Source organism: Trachurus japonicus, chromosome 5, assembly GCF_045865225.1.
Source record: "Trachurus japonicus isolate A0001 chromosome 5, Traja_1.0".
Classification (NCBI taxonomy): Eukaryota; Metazoa; Chordata; class Actinopteri; order Carangiformes; family Carangidae; genus Trachurus; species Trachurus japonicus.
Window position 1 is genome coordinate 16785574 of NC_140911.1, and position 17988 is coordinate 16803561.

General features: G+C 42.0%; 1 protein-coding gene across 1 annotated transcript in view; it reads right to left on the reverse strand.

Annotated features, from left to right (window-relative positions):
- plxnb1b (plexin b1b) overlaps nt 1-17988 on the reverse strand; it is a 113093-nt gene continuing 95105 nt past the window's right edge. Inside the window, exons 25-39 of the mRNA XM_085776577.1 lie at nt 17573-17673; nt 15728-15945; nt 15450-15628; nt 15286-15352; nt 13637-13783; nt 12831-12996; nt 10967-11070; nt 9329-9413; nt 9042-9208; nt 7386-7546; nt 6678-6825; nt 5792-5856; nt 4659-4734; nt 4484-4558; nt 1-2571 (exon numbers count right to left, since the gene is read on the reverse strand). Coding sequence (XP_085632703.1) covers nt 2467-2571; nt 4484-4558; nt 4659-4734; nt 5792-5856; nt 6678-6825; nt 7386-7546; nt 9042-9208; nt 9329-9413; nt 10967-11070; nt 12831-12996; nt 13637-13783; nt 15286-15352; nt 15450-15628; nt 15728-15945; nt 17573-17673 — 1864 coding nt within the window. The 3' untranslated portion in view covers nt 1-2466. The remainder of the gene's footprint in view (nt 2572-4483; nt 4559-4658; nt 4735-5791; nt 5857-6677; nt 6826-7385; nt 7547-9041; nt 9209-9328; nt 9414-10966; nt 11071-12830; nt 12997-13636; nt 13784-15285; nt 15353-15449; nt 15629-15727; nt 15946-17572; nt 17674-17988) is intronic.

Consider the following 17988-nt stretch of genomic DNA (forward strand, 5'->3'; position numbering starts at 1 on the left):
TCATTTTAAGAACACTTTATTACATCGGCATATGTGAGAATTTGCAGCCTTTCTTATTAAACATGTTAAACCACTAGTTACATTTTAAATCAGTATGATATTAACACACAAAATAAGAAACATCCTTTAAAACGGCTCGCTGCAGAGCCTCCTCTGTATTGCCAAAAAAAAAAAAAAAAAAAAAGGTTTACAGCCTGATAACATTAAATCGTTTCCCTCAGGTGTCTTGTCTGTACCATCACTGAGCTTTCACAGCCATCTGACACCGACCGTGTGCAACAGGACAAACCATGTGCTGCGTCGCTGTGTGGTGATGAACCAGGGATTACACTCTGATATGCTGTTTCTGGACCGACAGGGACGACACACAGAACTGACAACTGGTTTTGGGTATTAAACCATTATTTATTAAGCGGAGATGTGACTTTGTAGTACTGATGAACTTGAGAATTGAAGTTGGCACTGATTGTAATCGGATTCTCAGTCTTGTTCTCTTATAAATATTGTGCAAATTAAAACTAGAGCAGCCGTTTGTATTAAATCAACATCAAACTCTGTAGATTAAAAAAAAAAAAGAGAGATTTTCTTTTGAAAAATGTACATAAACTTAGTTCTAATCTTATTGTTTTTTGGTTTCCCAGTCAACGTGGTTTCCTCTTGCATTCGCCTGAACCTTGTCAGTAATCGCTACCTAACCGCGACCTAAATTAAGCCTAACTCAAGTACAAAGGGTCGTTCTATAGGAAACACTTTTAAAAAAAGGAATCGAGACCAGCATTGACATATGTAAAACAACATCCAGCCCTTCTAACTCCTCAGTCTGTCAGTCTCTGTCATTTAAATAAGAAAAATATCAGCCAACATTAGCTTTTTTTTTTTTTTTTCTTCTTTAAGAGAATTCTCTGTGCTCCACACCAAAAAGCCGAACAGTGACCGGGTCGAATACGCCTACTGAACCAGTAGAAATAGAATCAATAGATAACCTGTAACAAAATCCCAGAGACCTTCAGCACGTGCAGCCACCTTGTGTTCAATACTTTATACCAACTTTGTACCACCGCATCGGTGTGGAGCAACTCTCGAACGCCAAAGAGGAATGTGAGAAAATGTACAAAATAGAAATACACAATAAAACGCTACGACGCACACTAGATTTCCACTTCATTAATATGAGTTTCTTTATGGAAGGATATTTGTTTTTTCCTCTAACATCTTTCCAGTGACTTGTACACTATATACACATCCACATGAATAAGTAGAAAAGCAAGAAAGAGAAACAGAGTAACGTCACGTGTCAGTTAGTCTGGTTTTAAGTACCTTAAAATGCCCCAACAAGCAGGTTCTGAGCCAACTGTTGACAAAAGAAAGACATGTCTGAAATATCTGTGTGTATGTGTGTGTATGTGTATGTGTGTGTGTGTCATCCAGCAGGTGTTGCTGCATATTTATGAGTACAGATGTGAGCTGAGCTGCTGGACTGGTTGTCTCAGCTGAACAGAAACACACAGTAGTAGTTTGTTTTTTTTTTAGTTGGGGCAAGAAACGTAAAATAACGAAGCGCGATGGTTGCAGCACACAGTGAGTGAGGTAGAGAGAGGCAGTGACACTAAGAAGTAAACACTGTTGAGACCAAGTTTCCTTCTGCGACTTGTGAAGATGTAACGTTGACGATCGATTCACTGTATTTTCAAAATACTGCTCCCTGCGACAACATGGGACCACCAGTTACTTGGAATACTCTGAACTAGCAACCAATGACATTAAGATGTAGTAGACCAACCAGGGCGATGTGGATAACTGTGTGCGCACACAAACATACTCACAAATCACCATACACACACACACACAGCCAAAAAAAATGTCTGATCATACAGCAGTGACAAGCACACAAGGCATAAGAGGTACTGCTTCATAAAATTGACTTCAGAGGGAAAATAATGACATAAAATCCTACTTTAGGTTATAAGAGTCTTCAGATCTGTGGACCAGATGGTGCGTTGTACATGAGAGCTTCAAGTCCAGCACGGTTTGAACTGATAAAACCACAAGCAGCACGGCAGCAGGCCCGACCGCTGCCACTGTCTCTTTTACACACGCCCCCCTTCTGTCTTTGTCCAGGGGGTGTTTGGTGTCCACGTGTTGTCCTGTCGCTACGTTGGACTCACAGTGTCTGGACCGCACAACTGCATCCTTAGTGAACACCGAAAGAGGACAAGAGGGTGCTGGGATACGAAGTCCAACCTTCTGATCTGACAAATGTTCCTTAAAAAAAATAAAAAATAAAACCTCACAGCCTCTTGTTTCCCTCTGCTCTTCCTCTGGAAGAAGAGTGTGTGTTTTCAGTTCAACCTGCAGGCTGCAGGTTTGTTCGCTTGCCTCTCCACATATACACACACACACAAACACCCGCCCCCCCCCCCCCGACTCTCTCTTTTTATCTGTTAACACCAGTGGCTGTTTCCTCTGTCACAAGTCGGTGACTTTATTCTCCACGGCGGCAGCGATCTGCTGCAGCCTGTAGCCGAGCTGCATCTTCTGGGCCGTGGGGTCTTCCTCCAGCGCCGTGATGATCTGATGAGAGGAGGACGAGTGGAGAGACAGGTTAGAGACAGATTAGAGACAGGTTAGAGACAAGTTAGAGACCGGTTAGAGACAGGTTAGAGACAAGTTAGCCAACATTTAAAGCAGTACTAAAGAACTTTCAGTTTTGGTTGAGTTTGGCGGCGCCTGTGGACCAAAGCGGTAGTGTTTTGCCTGAAGGAAGACTCCATTTCCCATGAACACTAGCGTGAAGCCCTGTAAATATCCTGCATCAAAATTAACAGAAGACATCAAAACTAAGTTTCTGTTTCCAGTGGATCATTTCAAAGTGAAAACACAAACATAATCCATTGCTAAAGTGCCGTTTTGCCTGTTTCCTCCTTGTTGTGACTCGCAAAAGTGAAAGTGAAACTTAAGTGAGAGCCGGGTTCCTACCATGCTCCTCAAAGCTGCTTAGTGCCAGAGAAAGAGATACAGACCCCCTCAGGCCACGACAGAGGTGTCATTCAACTTGTTGTAAGTCGATGTATCATCACAAAAGTTATGAAAATATTTTATGATGGTTGAAAAGTTCCTTAGTGCTGGTTTAAAAGAGTGACAGTCTCAGGTATCTACAGTGCTGTGCTTGAAACTTTGTGAACCCCTTTAGAGTTTTTTTTATGATGATTCTCTTATTTCATCATCACCAGTTTGCATATATGAAATGTGAGGTTTATGTTAATCAATTCCATGTACTTGTTTTGAGGGACCTGTGTGTGTGACCATCAGAGTACGTGAAACATGAAATCAGAGTATGTGCAAAGGCAAGTGAACCACAACTGCATTGGTAAAGTCAAGGACATAATAGACTCAGATGAAACACATGTGGGTGCTCAAGTAGTTAATAAAGCAGACCAATCAAATGAGACATCGTTAGGAAAGGTTTTGTAAGATCCAGGGCTCCAGACTAATGTTTTTCCTGGGAGCACAGTGGCCCCTAACTTAAAATCTTAGGAGCACAAACAGAAAATGTAGGGGCACAAATCAGCTTGCAAATCAAATATTCACATCTCCTTTTCATTCATGATCCACATACACCTTAGCCTGCCACCAGATCTGTAATTCCAGATTCCAGATTCGTTGAGTGTTAAAAAAAACAAACAGCAAATTTACTGGTTGCACATGTGCAAGTAGATTTTTCTTTTTTACTTGCACTGTTTGTAATACAAATCATTTACACATGGAGGGCACTCAGCATCACCACAACTCTGCCCAGAAGTGGAAAACCATCTAAACTTTCACCACGAAGCATCAGTAGAGAAAATAAATCAGGTAAAGGCCAACCAGCATCTGGGATAAATGTACGTGCCGCAACAATCAAGTGAAAAATGAATACACTGCAAAAACTCAAAATCTTTCCAAGAATATTTATCTTATTTCTTGTCAAAATGTCTAATTTCTAGTCAAAACTAACCTCTTTCCACTTAAAATAAGACACATCACCTAAAAATTAACTTGTTTTTAGATCATTTTCACTTGTTTCAAACAAATTTTCACTTGAAATAAGTAGAAAAATCTGCCAGTGAAAGGAAGTTTTTTGTGCTTGTAATAAGATGGAAAAACTTGCTCCACTATCAGATTTTTTTTACTTATTTCAAGTGTAAATCTGCTTGAAAGAAGTAAAAATTGTCTAAAAACAAACTACTTCTAATGTGATGAGTCTTATTTTAAGTAGAATGAGATTGTTTCAACTAGAAATAAGACAAATGTTCTTGGTAAGAGTATGAGTTTTTGGAGTGTAGGCATGTCATTCATGGGAAAGCCTCTGCTCTCAAGAAAGAACAAAGTTGCCAATCACAGGCACCATGTTTGGAGGGTTCATAAACTTCCAAGCAGCGCTGTACAGTATATATCATCTCCAGAGGAAGGATTTAGTGGAGGAAAAGATGAGTGCCCTACACACCTGGTCGTAGTATTTGTTGATGTACTTGTAGAGCTCGTGCAGAGCGACCAGGTAATTCAGCTCTCCAGAGTAGTTCTGAAACAACAACAACAACATTCAGGTTAGACGCTGTCGCACTCTGACTGTGAATGTGTTTGTCCACAGTGTCGGCTCTGAGGTGTGACCGGCCCCTCACCCTGGACAGTTCAGCCAGCGCCGAGTTCATCTCCTGGTCGCTGGCTGAGATAGTCTGTCTGATGTCAGCGTAGTACCTGCAACGATCGACAGACACCATCGTCAGCTTCACAAACACGGCAGTTTAGAAAACCATCGCAGATGAACTTGTTAAGCACAAGCAGGAGTGTTGCCATGTTGAGGGGACAGTTAGACAATAATATGATTTTCTGGGGGTCAAAGGACAATTCCAGGCGAATTCAACTCGGGGGTGTATTTTCATATCATTTTAGGTCTAAAAGAATGAATCTGAAGATTTTCAGTTTAATTGCTCCTGTTTTGCGGTAGTTGCGTCTGTCCGCGCATCGCCACGGCAGCAATGAATGGGAGTGGATGTAAGTTCTGCTGTTTAGGCTGTTTCCAGCCCTCAAAGCCGCAGTTTTTTTCCACAGACAGCGTCAGATGGCGACTCAAACATGCACCGAGAAGTTTATTTACTGCAAGCAAGCCGACATGTTTGTAAAACTAGATCTAATTCAAAGTCTCCCGGAGTCTCGCGCGAGCCCGAAGTTGCAGTGCTGGTGTGTTCAGGCGCAGTGGGAGCTACCGCTTGTGTCATAAACACAGGAATATCAACTCTTTACTTGCTTGAAGTGTACATTTTTTTCCACAGACAGCGTCAGGTGGCTACTCAAACATGCACCGAGAAGTTTTTTTTACTTGAAGCAAGTAAAGAGTTGATATTCCTGTGTTTATGACACAAACGGTAGCTTTTCCCACTGCACCTGAACACACCAGCACGGCAACTGGGTCTCGTGCGAGACTCCGGGAGACTTTGAATTAGATCTAGTTTTACAAACATGTCGGCTTGCTTGAAGTAAATAAACTTCTCGGTGCATGTTTGAGTAGCCATCTGACGCTGTCTGTGGAAAAAAATTGTGGCTTTGAGGGATGTAAACAGCCTAAACAGCAGAACTTACATCCACTCCCATTCATTGCTGCCGTGGCGATGCGGGGACAGACGCAACTACCGCAAAACAGGAGCGATTAAACTGAAAATCTTCAGATTCCTTCTTTTAGACCTAAAATGATAGGAAAATACACCCCCGAGTTGAATTCGCCTGGAATTGTCCTTTAAATGAAAGCTGAACCTACCTTTCTACCATCTGCTTGTATCTGGGGATATCTCTGGCATACAGCAGCTTGTTGATGGGAGAGTCCTGTTGAAATTCAAATAAAGGAATGAGGACCAAATGCAGGAAGCTGCTTCCAGACTTTTTAGCCACACAACAAATGCACCACCTGATTCTTAAACATATATCTTTGCCAGTTACTAAAATACCACGTAGAGCTTCAACGTTTCCTCTTGTGGTGGCATTTATTTGGTCTTACAACTAGGGATGTCACGATAATAGATTTTTTTGGTACGATTATTGTCAGAGAAATAATCACGGTATTGCGATTATCACGATTATTATGGATTAATTAATTTCACAACACTATTAATGTGTAAAATCAAATATAGTTAAAATATACATTATTAATTATAAAATATTTTAAATATCTATTAAAATATGACCAATTATTAATCCGCCAGGGGAAGTGTTTGAAATATTCAAGACAAGTCATTAATTGTCATCAATACCAAATGTTTAAGTTAATTTTAATCTTTTTTTTTAATTACAAATGACACTCTAGCATTTAAATTCCTACCAATTCAATGCTACGTTAGGTAAATGGACCAGTATCTGTGCATTCACCTTTACTTTGGTGCACATCTGCCGACACGGTTCATACAGAATCTATTTTTGGAAAGTGACGGTATTTAGGAATCTTTGCGATCAATTTAATTGTGGCGTTTAATACCGCGATTAATTGTGAAAACAAGTAATTGTGACATCCCTACTTACAACCTTTGCATTCACCGAAACAAATCTTTTTGTTTTGACTGAGCACGAGCAGCAAACACTCCTCAAACAAAATCTAAAAAAACAGATGTGAAAACAAATGTTATTTAAGATCAGAATAATGTCATCCTCACCCTTCCTAGTTTGTGCTCTGCGATGGTGCAGGAGTCCATGAATGTCTGGGCGATGACGGAGAGCACGGCGTCCACGTGATCCGACGCCTGCACGTCAAAGATGAACTGAGGGTTCTTCACGATGTTGATCCAGAAGCGCAGCGGGAGACTGAAGACACGGAAGAGACGAGAAAATACCTCTGGTCAACATCTAGAACATGCAGCAGGCCAGTGAAGTCATTATCTTCCTTGGTTTTGTTCGAAGAGTTTCAGTCAGTAATAGAAACGTTATCGATGATCTCATGGACTCAGACACTGGACTTCTTCGTCTCTTCACTTGTCCTATTAGATATCAGAGCAGGATTTGATATCATCGATCGTGTGGTTTTATTTAAGAGACTGGAGCTGGATGTCAGTGGCAGATTCCACTTTGTTTATGTTAATAATGACTCCTCGGTGGTTATTGGAGCTGTTAATGGACAAGAAGCCCCAAAGAAATTCTCATTTTTATTCTATATTATGTTTTCCTTATTTCTACAATACGTTTCCTTAGATGCTACATATTCTTTTGTGTGGGGATAAATGAAGCTCCATCTTGTGTTATGTTCTCTGTTGAAAAATGTGTTTTCAGTGTCTCACTTGACTTTTCATGTGACCATCAGGCTTTGTGTGTGTGTGTGTGTGTGTGTGTGTGTGTGTGTGTGTGTGTGTGTGTGTGTTCAACCGCACCTGTTCGTCTTCCAAATGTGAATCGTCTCTGGGTCGGCGATACCGTGTTGTCCCGCCTGGTCGTCCAGCAGGTCGAAGAAATATTTGACAGCGAGCGGGACAGGGCGGCTGGTGCTGAGGATCACTGTGAACAGGTCGTCTACAAACTTCTGCAACGTGCCCTGAGGACGGAGCAAGAGGAGATGATAAAGTGGGAGTCATGTTTGTCAGTGTTTCAACTGATGGCATGTCACATATCAGCATTTTAAATCTTTTATTTCATCTCTGCCTTTCTCCTCTGAATGAGCTGCTTGAACCCTGACAACTGACAAGTGAAGTGAATCATAGATTTTAACTGTGAACTCGATCTCTCTTCGTGCGTGGACCTGTTTGCGATGTAAGAAACTAGCTAGAGTTGCAAAGGGGTGGAAAATTTCCAGTAAATTTCTGGTAAATTTCAAGAAACTTTCCATGGGAAGTTACGTTGGGGATTTTTGGAAATCTTCCAAATTGTAAACCTTCCATGGGAATTATGGGAATTTATGGGAACTATTGGGAATTTATGGGGATTAACTGGAAATTTGGGGTAATTTAAAGGGATAGTTCAACATTTTGGCAAATTGGCCCATTGCCATAATCGCTATAGTTATAGCAGTAGGTTCGTTACCTTTATTTGTCGGTGTAAGCTATTTTCAGTACGGCGGAGCGCAGCAGCAGGCTGCTCAGAGCTATGCTATGGAGGCTAACGGAATTACTTGGTTTCCCTCATCAAACTCATCAAATACAAAATCCCAAAACTCCACAGCGCTTTTGTAGACAAGTTGTGAGCTGCACATTCACCACGCTATGAGATAATGACGGAACGATATGAAACGGAGCCGTTTTCGAGGTAAATTCATACAAAACCGCTGATGCGCGTTGCGTTCAGGGACAGTTTTTCAGCAAGCAGTCTCCGTATTTACCCTGTATTTACCTCGAAAACGGCTCCGTTTCGTATCGTTCCGTCATTATCTCATAGCGTGGTGGTTGTGCAGCTCACAACTTGTCTACAAAAGCGCTGTGGAGTTTTGGGATGTTGAATTTGATGAGTTTAATGAGGGAAACCAAGAAATTCCCTTAGCCTCCATAGCGTAGCTCTGAGCAGCCAGCTGCTGCGCTCCGCCGTACTGAAAATAGCTTACACCGACAATTAAAGGTAACGAACCTACTGCTATGACTATAGCGATTATGGCAATGGGCCAATTTGCCAAAATGTTGAACTATCCCTTTAAACAAACTGTATCATATCCAAACATAAATGTAAATATTTTGTTTCGTCATAAGCAGACATCCATGCAAAATAACAATACAATTAAAAAACATGACATTTCAACAAATGTATTTGTGAGTAGAACTTTATCAAGTTTTAATTCTTGTATGAACAATCAATTCTTTTACTGAACAACAAAAACTCTGGTCGTTTTAGCCAAGATTATGCTACAGTATATTTTCCCCAACTATATTTAAGTTCCCTGTTTAGGGCCAACCATCAATTTTGTAAATTTCGGATTTATTCTCATATATTCCAATATATTCCCGTTTATTCCCATGGAAAGTTTCCAACTTTGAAAATTCACAGAATTTTGCAACCGTAAAACTAGCTCAACAGTGTGTGTGTGTGTGTGTGTGTGTGTGCACCTTCATGGACAGCAGGCGGGTCAGGTATATCTCGGGGATGGCCTTGGCCCTCTCCCTCTCTCTCAGGCTTCCCCTGCGGTGTTTCGGCAGCTCCGGCTCCTCGCTGGCTTTCACCAGATGCCACAGCCGCACTCCGCCTTCGTCTGCATCCTCCAGCATCGGCGTTTCTGCACAGGTTCAATGTTTTTCAAGCTTTATTAGTATAAATGTCCTTGTTCAAAATCAGAAAAAAAAAAATTGTTGATCTACATGAATTATCCCATAATGCTGTTCTTGTGTTAACTCACTCTCTCCTGCTACATAGTCATGGTTGTCGTGGTGAATGTGTTTGTTGTGGCGTGGGACCAGTGCTACTGTTGCACCGTCTGGGACCTGGTGAGACAAGAGGTAAAAAAAAAGGACAATATGAAAACAGAACAAAAACAGCATTAAAAAAAAGATCATAAAAAAATATAATTTCTCATTAAGTTGCAAAAGATTAAAAGAAGCAATTTTCCAGCTTCTTTAAAACCAGTTGCAGTTTGGGCAGATTCAATCTCCAGTGGGAGCTGGTTCTGGCACCAGCAGGGGGCAGCACAACAACTGAAAGACCTTTTACCCTGCTCCTATTTATCTAGTTGACAATAATACTTTCTGAACTACCTTTACGGCCCTGACCATTCATTCATATATTTTGTTTAAACTTTATTTCAAGTCTGGAGGAATCACTGAGGTCACACCCTCGTTTTAAATGATGTTGAGAGCACAGACGGAAAGAAACACGATGCACAGTCCAACAAAAAACAAACAAAACAATCAGATGAACATGTTAAAAATGGTTTCATTCAATAACAGAGAAATTGTTCTTTGTAGTTTTGAACTGAGCCCAAAGTAGTAGTAACTGTGTTGAGTTTGAATCTACATTGTTAAATGTTTCAGGTCGATGCAACAGACAAACTCGGTGTTTATCCAGGGAACACTGAGCATTAAATAATCACTTAAACCTTTTGAGTAACTGCTATGTGACCAGGTTAATTTGGTGCTGAGGTACTGTGATGTGTTGCCTTTAAACATTCAGCTACATTCAGAAAAACATTCAGTTATTATTATTTTTTCTTTTCTTATTATCTCTTCTGATGTTTTGAAATCATCCTTGTGGTGTATTTGTAACATTATGTACAGTACATCCTCTCTCTCAGAGATTCTGTTAATAAAAAAACAAATCTTTAAAAAAAAAAAAGAAAAACATTCAGTAACATGTACTCCTCTTGTAACTACAGCCAGAACATGAGCAGAAGCTCCAGGACAGTCTGTCATAGGAGGATGTAAAGCCATGGCTGAGTTCAGTGGTGTGCACAGGGGGGGGGGGGCAAGGGGGGGCGGTCGCTCCCCCTCGTGGCCCAATTGTTGAAAAACGCGTGCTAAAGTGCCCCCTGGGAGCCAAAACGCGCGTTAAAGTGCCCTCTTGGAAGCCAAAACACGTGCGTAAGTGTCCTCATGGGGGCCAAAACGTGTGCTAAAGTGCCCTCTAGGAGCCAAAACACGTGTTAAAACAGGCCAAATTGACGTTAAAAAAGACCAATTTTTTTTTGCCGCCAACCTGTGGTCGCCGCCCAAACGTACCATGTCACTACAGTCTCACTCTTGTCATTTTCTGAAACTTGGCAGCCCTGAAAGTGCCCTCTAGGAGCCACATCTAGGAGCCAAAACATGTGGTAAAGTGCCCTCTTCAGTGGCGAGGACGCGCTATTAGGTGCCCTTTTTTTTCCTTTTCGCCCCTGCCCTTCAAAAAGTCTGTGCACGCCACTGGCTGAGTTTGAAACAAAGTCTCTGACCCTCACCACTTTCTGAGCTGCATAACGACACCCACACTTTTACTTTCAGTGTGTAAAATGTTGTTTTTTTTCCTCCGGCAGGCAGCGTGTTAGTCAAGTGTGATGTCTGACCTTGTAGTGCTGCAGTGTGTTCAGGCGTTTCCAGTTGCCCTGAACCACAGACGTCAGGTCCTCGTCTGACAGGATGAGATGTCCGGCGACACCAGACCTCCACTCTGAATGAGACACAACAGCCAGGCTGTCAGCATACTTGTTTGTGCCATAGCAAAATAGAATTAGTTAGTAGATCAACTTAATATTTCAAATTGGGTTTGGGCATTCACACTCCAAGGTGCTTTCCAGTGCATGAAGCCTGACCCGATAATGAACTCTTCATGCATTTATTTTCATCTTGCTGTAGGGGGCGCCACAGTTTAACAGAAGAATCAGACCTGAGGGCAAGTGTTTAACTTAAAGGACAATTCCAGGCGAATTCAACTCGGGGGTGTATTTTCATATCATTTTAGGTCTAAAAGAATGAATCTGAAGATTTTCAGTTTAATCGCTCCTGTTTTGCGGTAGTTGTGTCTGTCCCAGCATCGCCACGGCAGCAATGAATGGGAGTGGATGTAAGTTCTGCTGCTTAGGCTGTTTACAGCCCTCAAAGCCGCAATTTTTTTCCACAGACAGTGTCAGATGGCGACTCAAACATGCACCGAGAAGTTTATTTACTTCAAGCAAGCCGACATGTTTGTAAAACTAGATCTAATCCAAAGTCTCCTGGAGTCTCGCGCGAGCCCGAAGTTGCAGTGCTGGTGTATTCAGGCGCAGTGGGAGCTACCGCTTGTGTCATAAACACAGGAATATCAACTCTTTACTTGCTTGAAGTGTACATTTTTTTCCACAGACAGCGTCAGGTGGCTACTCAAACCTGCGCCGAGAAGGTTTTTTTACTTTAAGCAAGTAAAGAGTTGATATTCCTGTGTTTATGACACAAACGGTAGCTCTGACTGCACCTGAACACACCGAGCACGGCAACTGGGTCTCGCGCGAGACTCTGGGAGACTTTGAATTAGATCTAGTTTTACAAACATGTCGGCTTGCTTGAAGTAAATAAACTTCTCGGTGCATGTTTGAGTCGCCATCTGACGCTGTCTGTGGAAAAAAATTGCGGCTTTGAGGGCTGGAAACAGCCTAAACAGCAGAACTTATGGTGCGTTCCAGGCAGGCTTTTTAACCCGTAAGTCACGACTTCAAGTCACCAGTTACGAGTTTGTAGCGTTCCAGGCAAGTTACGAGTTACTAACTGGGAACTGGGAGCAGATCGATCTAGTACGAGTTCACAGGTGGGAAGTTACGAATTTGACTGTACGTTCTAACGGGTAACCATAGGAACAGGTCAGAAAAATACGAGTTACGGGTTGCCTGGAACGCACCATTACATCCACTCCCATTCATTGCTGCCGTGGCGATGCGGGGACAGACGCAACTACCGCAAAACAGGAGTGATTAAACTGAAAATCTTCAGATTCCTTCTTTTAGACCTAAAATGATAGGAAAATACACCCCCGAGTTGAATTCGCCTGGAATTGTCCTTTAACTTGACAGATTTTCAATATTCAAGATACCTTTATCGTCATCGTACTGGTAAAACAATACAATGAAATTTTGTTTGGCAACAATCCATAGCAGCATATCTAGATAAAAAAGAGTGATGGCTTGTTGCGAAGTGCATTATTTAAAATGACCTTATAATTAATAACATTTAAAACAAACTTAAAACAGTCAGGATAAATACATAAATTGTCCTTATCTTAAAAGATAAAAAAGAATTGGTGCAAAGATAAGAATAAGAAGAGAGAGAATATCGCACTGCTTGTTTCACACCCCGTAGTTCTGAGAGCTAAAGCTAAAGCTTGAGGAGGCAGCGTGTTTAAGTGTGAATCTAAAGGTAAAACCTATTCTGATGGTCAGAGGTCAACGAACGGATTCTCACCCAGGTCCAGTGAGTCGGCGTGGGGGCGGTGGGAGAAGGAGGTGCCCTTGAACACCTGATCCAGCAGCTTCTCCTTCACCTGTGTGATGGTGTCGCAGTCCAGCACTTTGGAGGGCAGCGGCTGCGTCTCGTTCACTCCTCCCCCCTGCACCAATACATTCACAGTCTGTGGGGAATGGAAAAGAAAAGTGTGAGAAGGTAGACGGAGAACTGAAAAATAATAAGAAAAAAAAAATCCTCCAGGTCACGGTGGACATCGTAATGTCAGAGTTCTCCTCCAGGGTTTATACAGGAATCTTGAAGTTAATTCTAATACCTTTTTAATACTTTTTCAAGACCTTCTCAATATTTTTCAGTACCTCACCGCCACTTCAAGTTATTACCATTTACATCAGTGACACTTTTAACTTAACAGTTCTAGTTTGTGATAAAGACTATAGATCACTATGATACAACAGTATTCAAAATAAGCTGGGATAATAAATAAAAGGCAAAGTTTATAATAAAAAAACAAAACATTGCTACACTCTCAAAAAACCAAAACAACAATCTTCTTTTCTTTTCTATGTACCGGTTCATCTCATCTTTGTTTTTTAATAAAATGAATAAATTCACACACTTTCACAATGTTTTTTAGGACTCAAACTCTTGGACAGCTAATTCAGAAAAAATACCTTCAAAGTTTAAGACTTTATAAAGTCGTGAAAAGACTTTTTAATACTTTTTAAGAGTCTTAATTTTCCCAAAATTGATTTATCACCTTTTAATACTTTTCAAGACCCCGCGGATACCCTGTCCTCACTCACCAGGATTTTGTAATCCACGTCCTCTCGCAGCAGCCGGTTGTCATTCAGGGTGTACTTGGCCTTTCCAGTCACAGCGTCCACAGGTCCTTTATCTACCTGGTGCTTTATGGCCCTGAACAGCATGTAGAGAGACTCTCCTGCTGAGTCCTACACACACACACAGAAGATAGAGAAGTTAGTTGGTACTGTCTTAATAAACACTGCGGGACAAGGATGCTTCTTTACATCCTGGGAACCCCTCAAAACGTTTTGCCTACTAAGCCGAACATTTAGCAGATGGTCTTTCTACTTGATTCAAACTAACAGGAAATTCTTCTTTTCCTCCACTATTTACATGAACTTAGTTGACACCGGGTTTTTTACTTCTCTGAGCGATAGCCCCTCCATCTGCATGGGAACATTTCTCACGAAATATTCCCTTGTTACTTCACAGATGTCAGTACTTTGACCTTTGAACTACAACTTCATCTTCTATTTTAGAGAGAGAGAGAGAGACTGAAGTTACACTGGACAGACACTCGCATTAGCAGAGCATGAAGAGCAGTGTGAAGACACTTTCCAAGAACTAACATAAGCACCGCAAATTATCTTGCGCTTGCCAAGATTTAAAATACTAGATCTGGAAATATGAGATTAACCGTCTTGCTTCAGAAGATATTTACTGGTCGTTGTCTTTGAATCCAGGATTTATCGGCCATGAGAGTGTCTTTTATGCCTCTATGTTAGTCAGGAAAAAAAATTGACATTTAATCGTGAAATAAGCGACATTAGTACTATTCCTTTTCACAATAAAGACAATTATTCAATGGCTCAACATGCCCTTTTTTCCAGGAAATGAAATGACACTTATTTAAGCAACTGCTCAAGTTTATGTGACACACTACACACATCTGCATCCTGAGCCCATTTCTATGTGCAAATTGTTTCCAGTTTTCAGATGTGCATTTTCATATCAGATGAAGGACTAGTTCTGGGTCTATTATGGTTTAGACATATTTCAAGATGAGCTACCCTCCTATCTCTACCTCCAGCCAGCAGCTGGTTGTCTTAGCTTAGCAAACAGGTAAACGCCTCCTGTCTAAAGGCAATGAAACCAGCCTATCAGCAGATTGAAAGTGCATTTATTAACACAACTTATTTGTTTAATTTGTGCAAAGATAAGTGTAAAAAAAAAGGCTTTGTTATAGTTTCATGAGGGAGAGACTATGTGCATTACCACGGAGATATCCCAAAATCCAGGACAATTCCTAAACCACACAGCGCCAGCTGACATTAAGGCATCTGGTGCAATCCCATGTTATGTTAATTAGACCTGAAAATAGACTGTGATTTGTTGTTTGTGTAAATATGGTTTGATAAGTGTAGAGAGGAGTGGGTGGTGTGGTGTTGGTGGACGCTTTGATGTTGGTGAGGGACTTAGGCTTTATTGTCTCGTTCTTTTTCTCCACTAAGATGTGGATTAGCTGTACCCCTCCGTCTGATCTGATCTAATCTGATCAACAGTTGGTCTTGAAAGGAATTTATTATGGTATGTGTTTTTTTTTTTTTTCCAAGGCAGAACAATTGGGAACTTGATGTACTCGTTTGACTTTCATGGTTTCATCACGGCTTATGGTTGAAGTTGAAATGTAGCATCATGTGTGACTGACCCTGAGGAAGGCGTAGAGGCAGATCGACATCCAGTTGGTCAGCAGCTTCTCCACCACCGTCTCTGTTCTGCAGAGGAAACAAAAACCCAACAGCTGAGTCACTGCAAAACATTTTTACAACATCGAAAACACGACCACACATTTATTCTCCCTCCTTTTCTCACCGTCGCAGCATCAACTTGGGGTTCTTGGCCACGTACTGCTCCACCAGGTCGTTCAGGAGAGTTTTGAGGATGTCGGTGAAATATTCCAGTTTGCCGTGAAGGGCGACTGTCAGCAGGGAGGCCACGTAGGCTCGGTCTCTGGGAGAGAAAGTCCGCTGGCTCTCCAGCGTGTGGATAAACTAAAGGAAAAGTTAAAAAGTTAAAAGTTAAAGGAGAGTTATCCCTCCGCTTAAAATACTATAGATCGTCTCCACAACGCTGAGGGTGATGGCAGCTACCTTGGTGAGGAACAGCTTGCTGTTGAGTAGGTTGGACAGCTGCACCAGGCCCTGCTCCACCGTCTGCCGCCGACACTCCTGAACGTCCAGGTCTCTCCTCAGCGGAGACTCTCTGTGGCCAGGGAAGAAAATGCGTTCGGCGTACCTCCGGTAGTCAAGGAAAGGGATCCCGGAGCCCACCAGGTCGCTGGACATGTCCATCATCTCTGTCATCAGGTCTGAAACAGGGTGGATGAAGACAGGTGAAAGGTCAGACGGCCTTGATTGATGCACATTTGACTGAATTGACAACAGCAGATTGCAATTTCTGTTTGTCGTGTATTGTTGGCACCGACTGGGCCCAAATAACCCATGCAGTTCGGCTTGGCCCAGCCCATTAACTGTATTTATGGGCCTGAGCCTGATTTGAACCTGACGCTTTTTGTATGAAAATTTAAAGCAGAAGTAAGCGATATTTTTGTGTTAATATAAGTCTTAAATAGTTGTATCTTCCGACAGCAATCACTTACATAGAGTGTTTGGACCGAAACACGGGTCTGTCAGTCACTCTGCTCTGCTCTGAGCCGAGGAGAAAACTTTTCTCGTATCCTACCAGGTTTATCCAATGAGGAGAGAGAACGGCATGCAGGGCTGTGTGTGCAGCCAAGGGATGCGCGTGAATGTGGTGACGTAGGGACGAGGACTGTTATGGTGCGTTCAGGGCAGCCCATAACTCGTGTTTTTCCGACCTGTGAAGTCGTACCAGTTCGATCTGGTACGAGTTCAGTATTTCAGTATTTATTTATTTCGCACAACACACATGACATTAGTAGACAGAGCAGAAAAGAACAGAAGCAGATGTGTGGAGCGCCAGGTCTCCCAAGAAGCTACTTAAAGCTTATGGCGGGAGCCTCAAACGTAATACTAACGTATTACGTAAGTTCACGGGTCGGAAGTTACGAGTGGCCGTTATAGTGACTTTCACAGGTAAAACAGGTCGGAAAAACACGAGTGGGTTGCCTGGAACGCTACAAAGTCGTAAGTTGTGACTTGAAGCTGTAATTTACGGTTTCAAAAGCCTGCCTGGAACGCAGCATTAGCCAAAACGACCGGATCGCTTACTTCTGCTTTAAAGTAGGCTACCTTTCGCAGTTTTATGAACAGAACGAACAGAACATCCAAACAGAAATCTGTTCGGATGAAATCTCAATGAGCGCAACATGGAAGTACGTACTGTATAGTAATGCAACGAAACAGCGTGTTTATCAGTTCCTACGCCAAATTTCAGCAGCGGCTCGATCCAGTCTAAGCCTGATGGGAGGTGGTGAGTGAGTGTGGTTGTGGTCTTGCACAGAAAATCCAACCTTTAAAGCTTACTGGTGCTATACAGAGTCGTTCTCCAGATATTAAAGGAACATGTTTGTCTGGTAGAGGACCCTACAAAAATCACATCATCATGGTCTTAAAATATTTTCAGTGAAAATGATCCTTCCAACTGAAACAGTGATACCAGCCAAACATCAGCCAATGTAAACTTGGGCTGCTATTTTTTTAACAAGTCGTTCAGTGTTGTTCTACTTAAGTCCTAAGCTTCTACATATCGTATTCAAAGCCTGTGCTGGTAACTGCATTATGAGGTAAGAGCTGCCGAACACCAGACACCAGACAGCGATGGCCGAGTAAAATTAAATTCCTCTGCTGCATCCACATGTGGGATGTGGAGAACATTTCATGTGGGAGGTGTGATGAAATAAGGACAATGTGAAAACAAAGTTGATCCGTTGGCTTCTGAAAAGTAAAATAAACGGTCTCGATCGTCTCCTTCCTCCTCGGTGATGTGACTTTACTGCTCTCCCGGTCTCTTACCGGTGAACTCTTTCTTGCAGCGGTCTCTCACGCTGGTCTCCAGGTTCTCCAGTTGGATCTGGACCTTCTTGTAGTCCCTCAGGGCCTGCTTGCTCTTCCTCCTGACAGACACCGACACAGACACAGACAGGACCAAATGATTAGTATTTATGACGAGGTCGAGCTGGGACAAAATGAAAACACTGCACACTGTGATGATCCCGAACCAGCAGTTCCTATTTTGGTTCTTTAACACTTCATGACGTGACATAATCAAATCAAAGTGCCATCAGCGGGTAACAGTGTTGTCCCAGTCTAACACATAATATGTAACACATTAACCGACTATAATCTGAGAGTTATTAAAACAGACATGCAGTGTGAATAGTGGGACCTTGTATAAACAGGTGTGTTTTCTCAAGGAAAATTAAAATAAA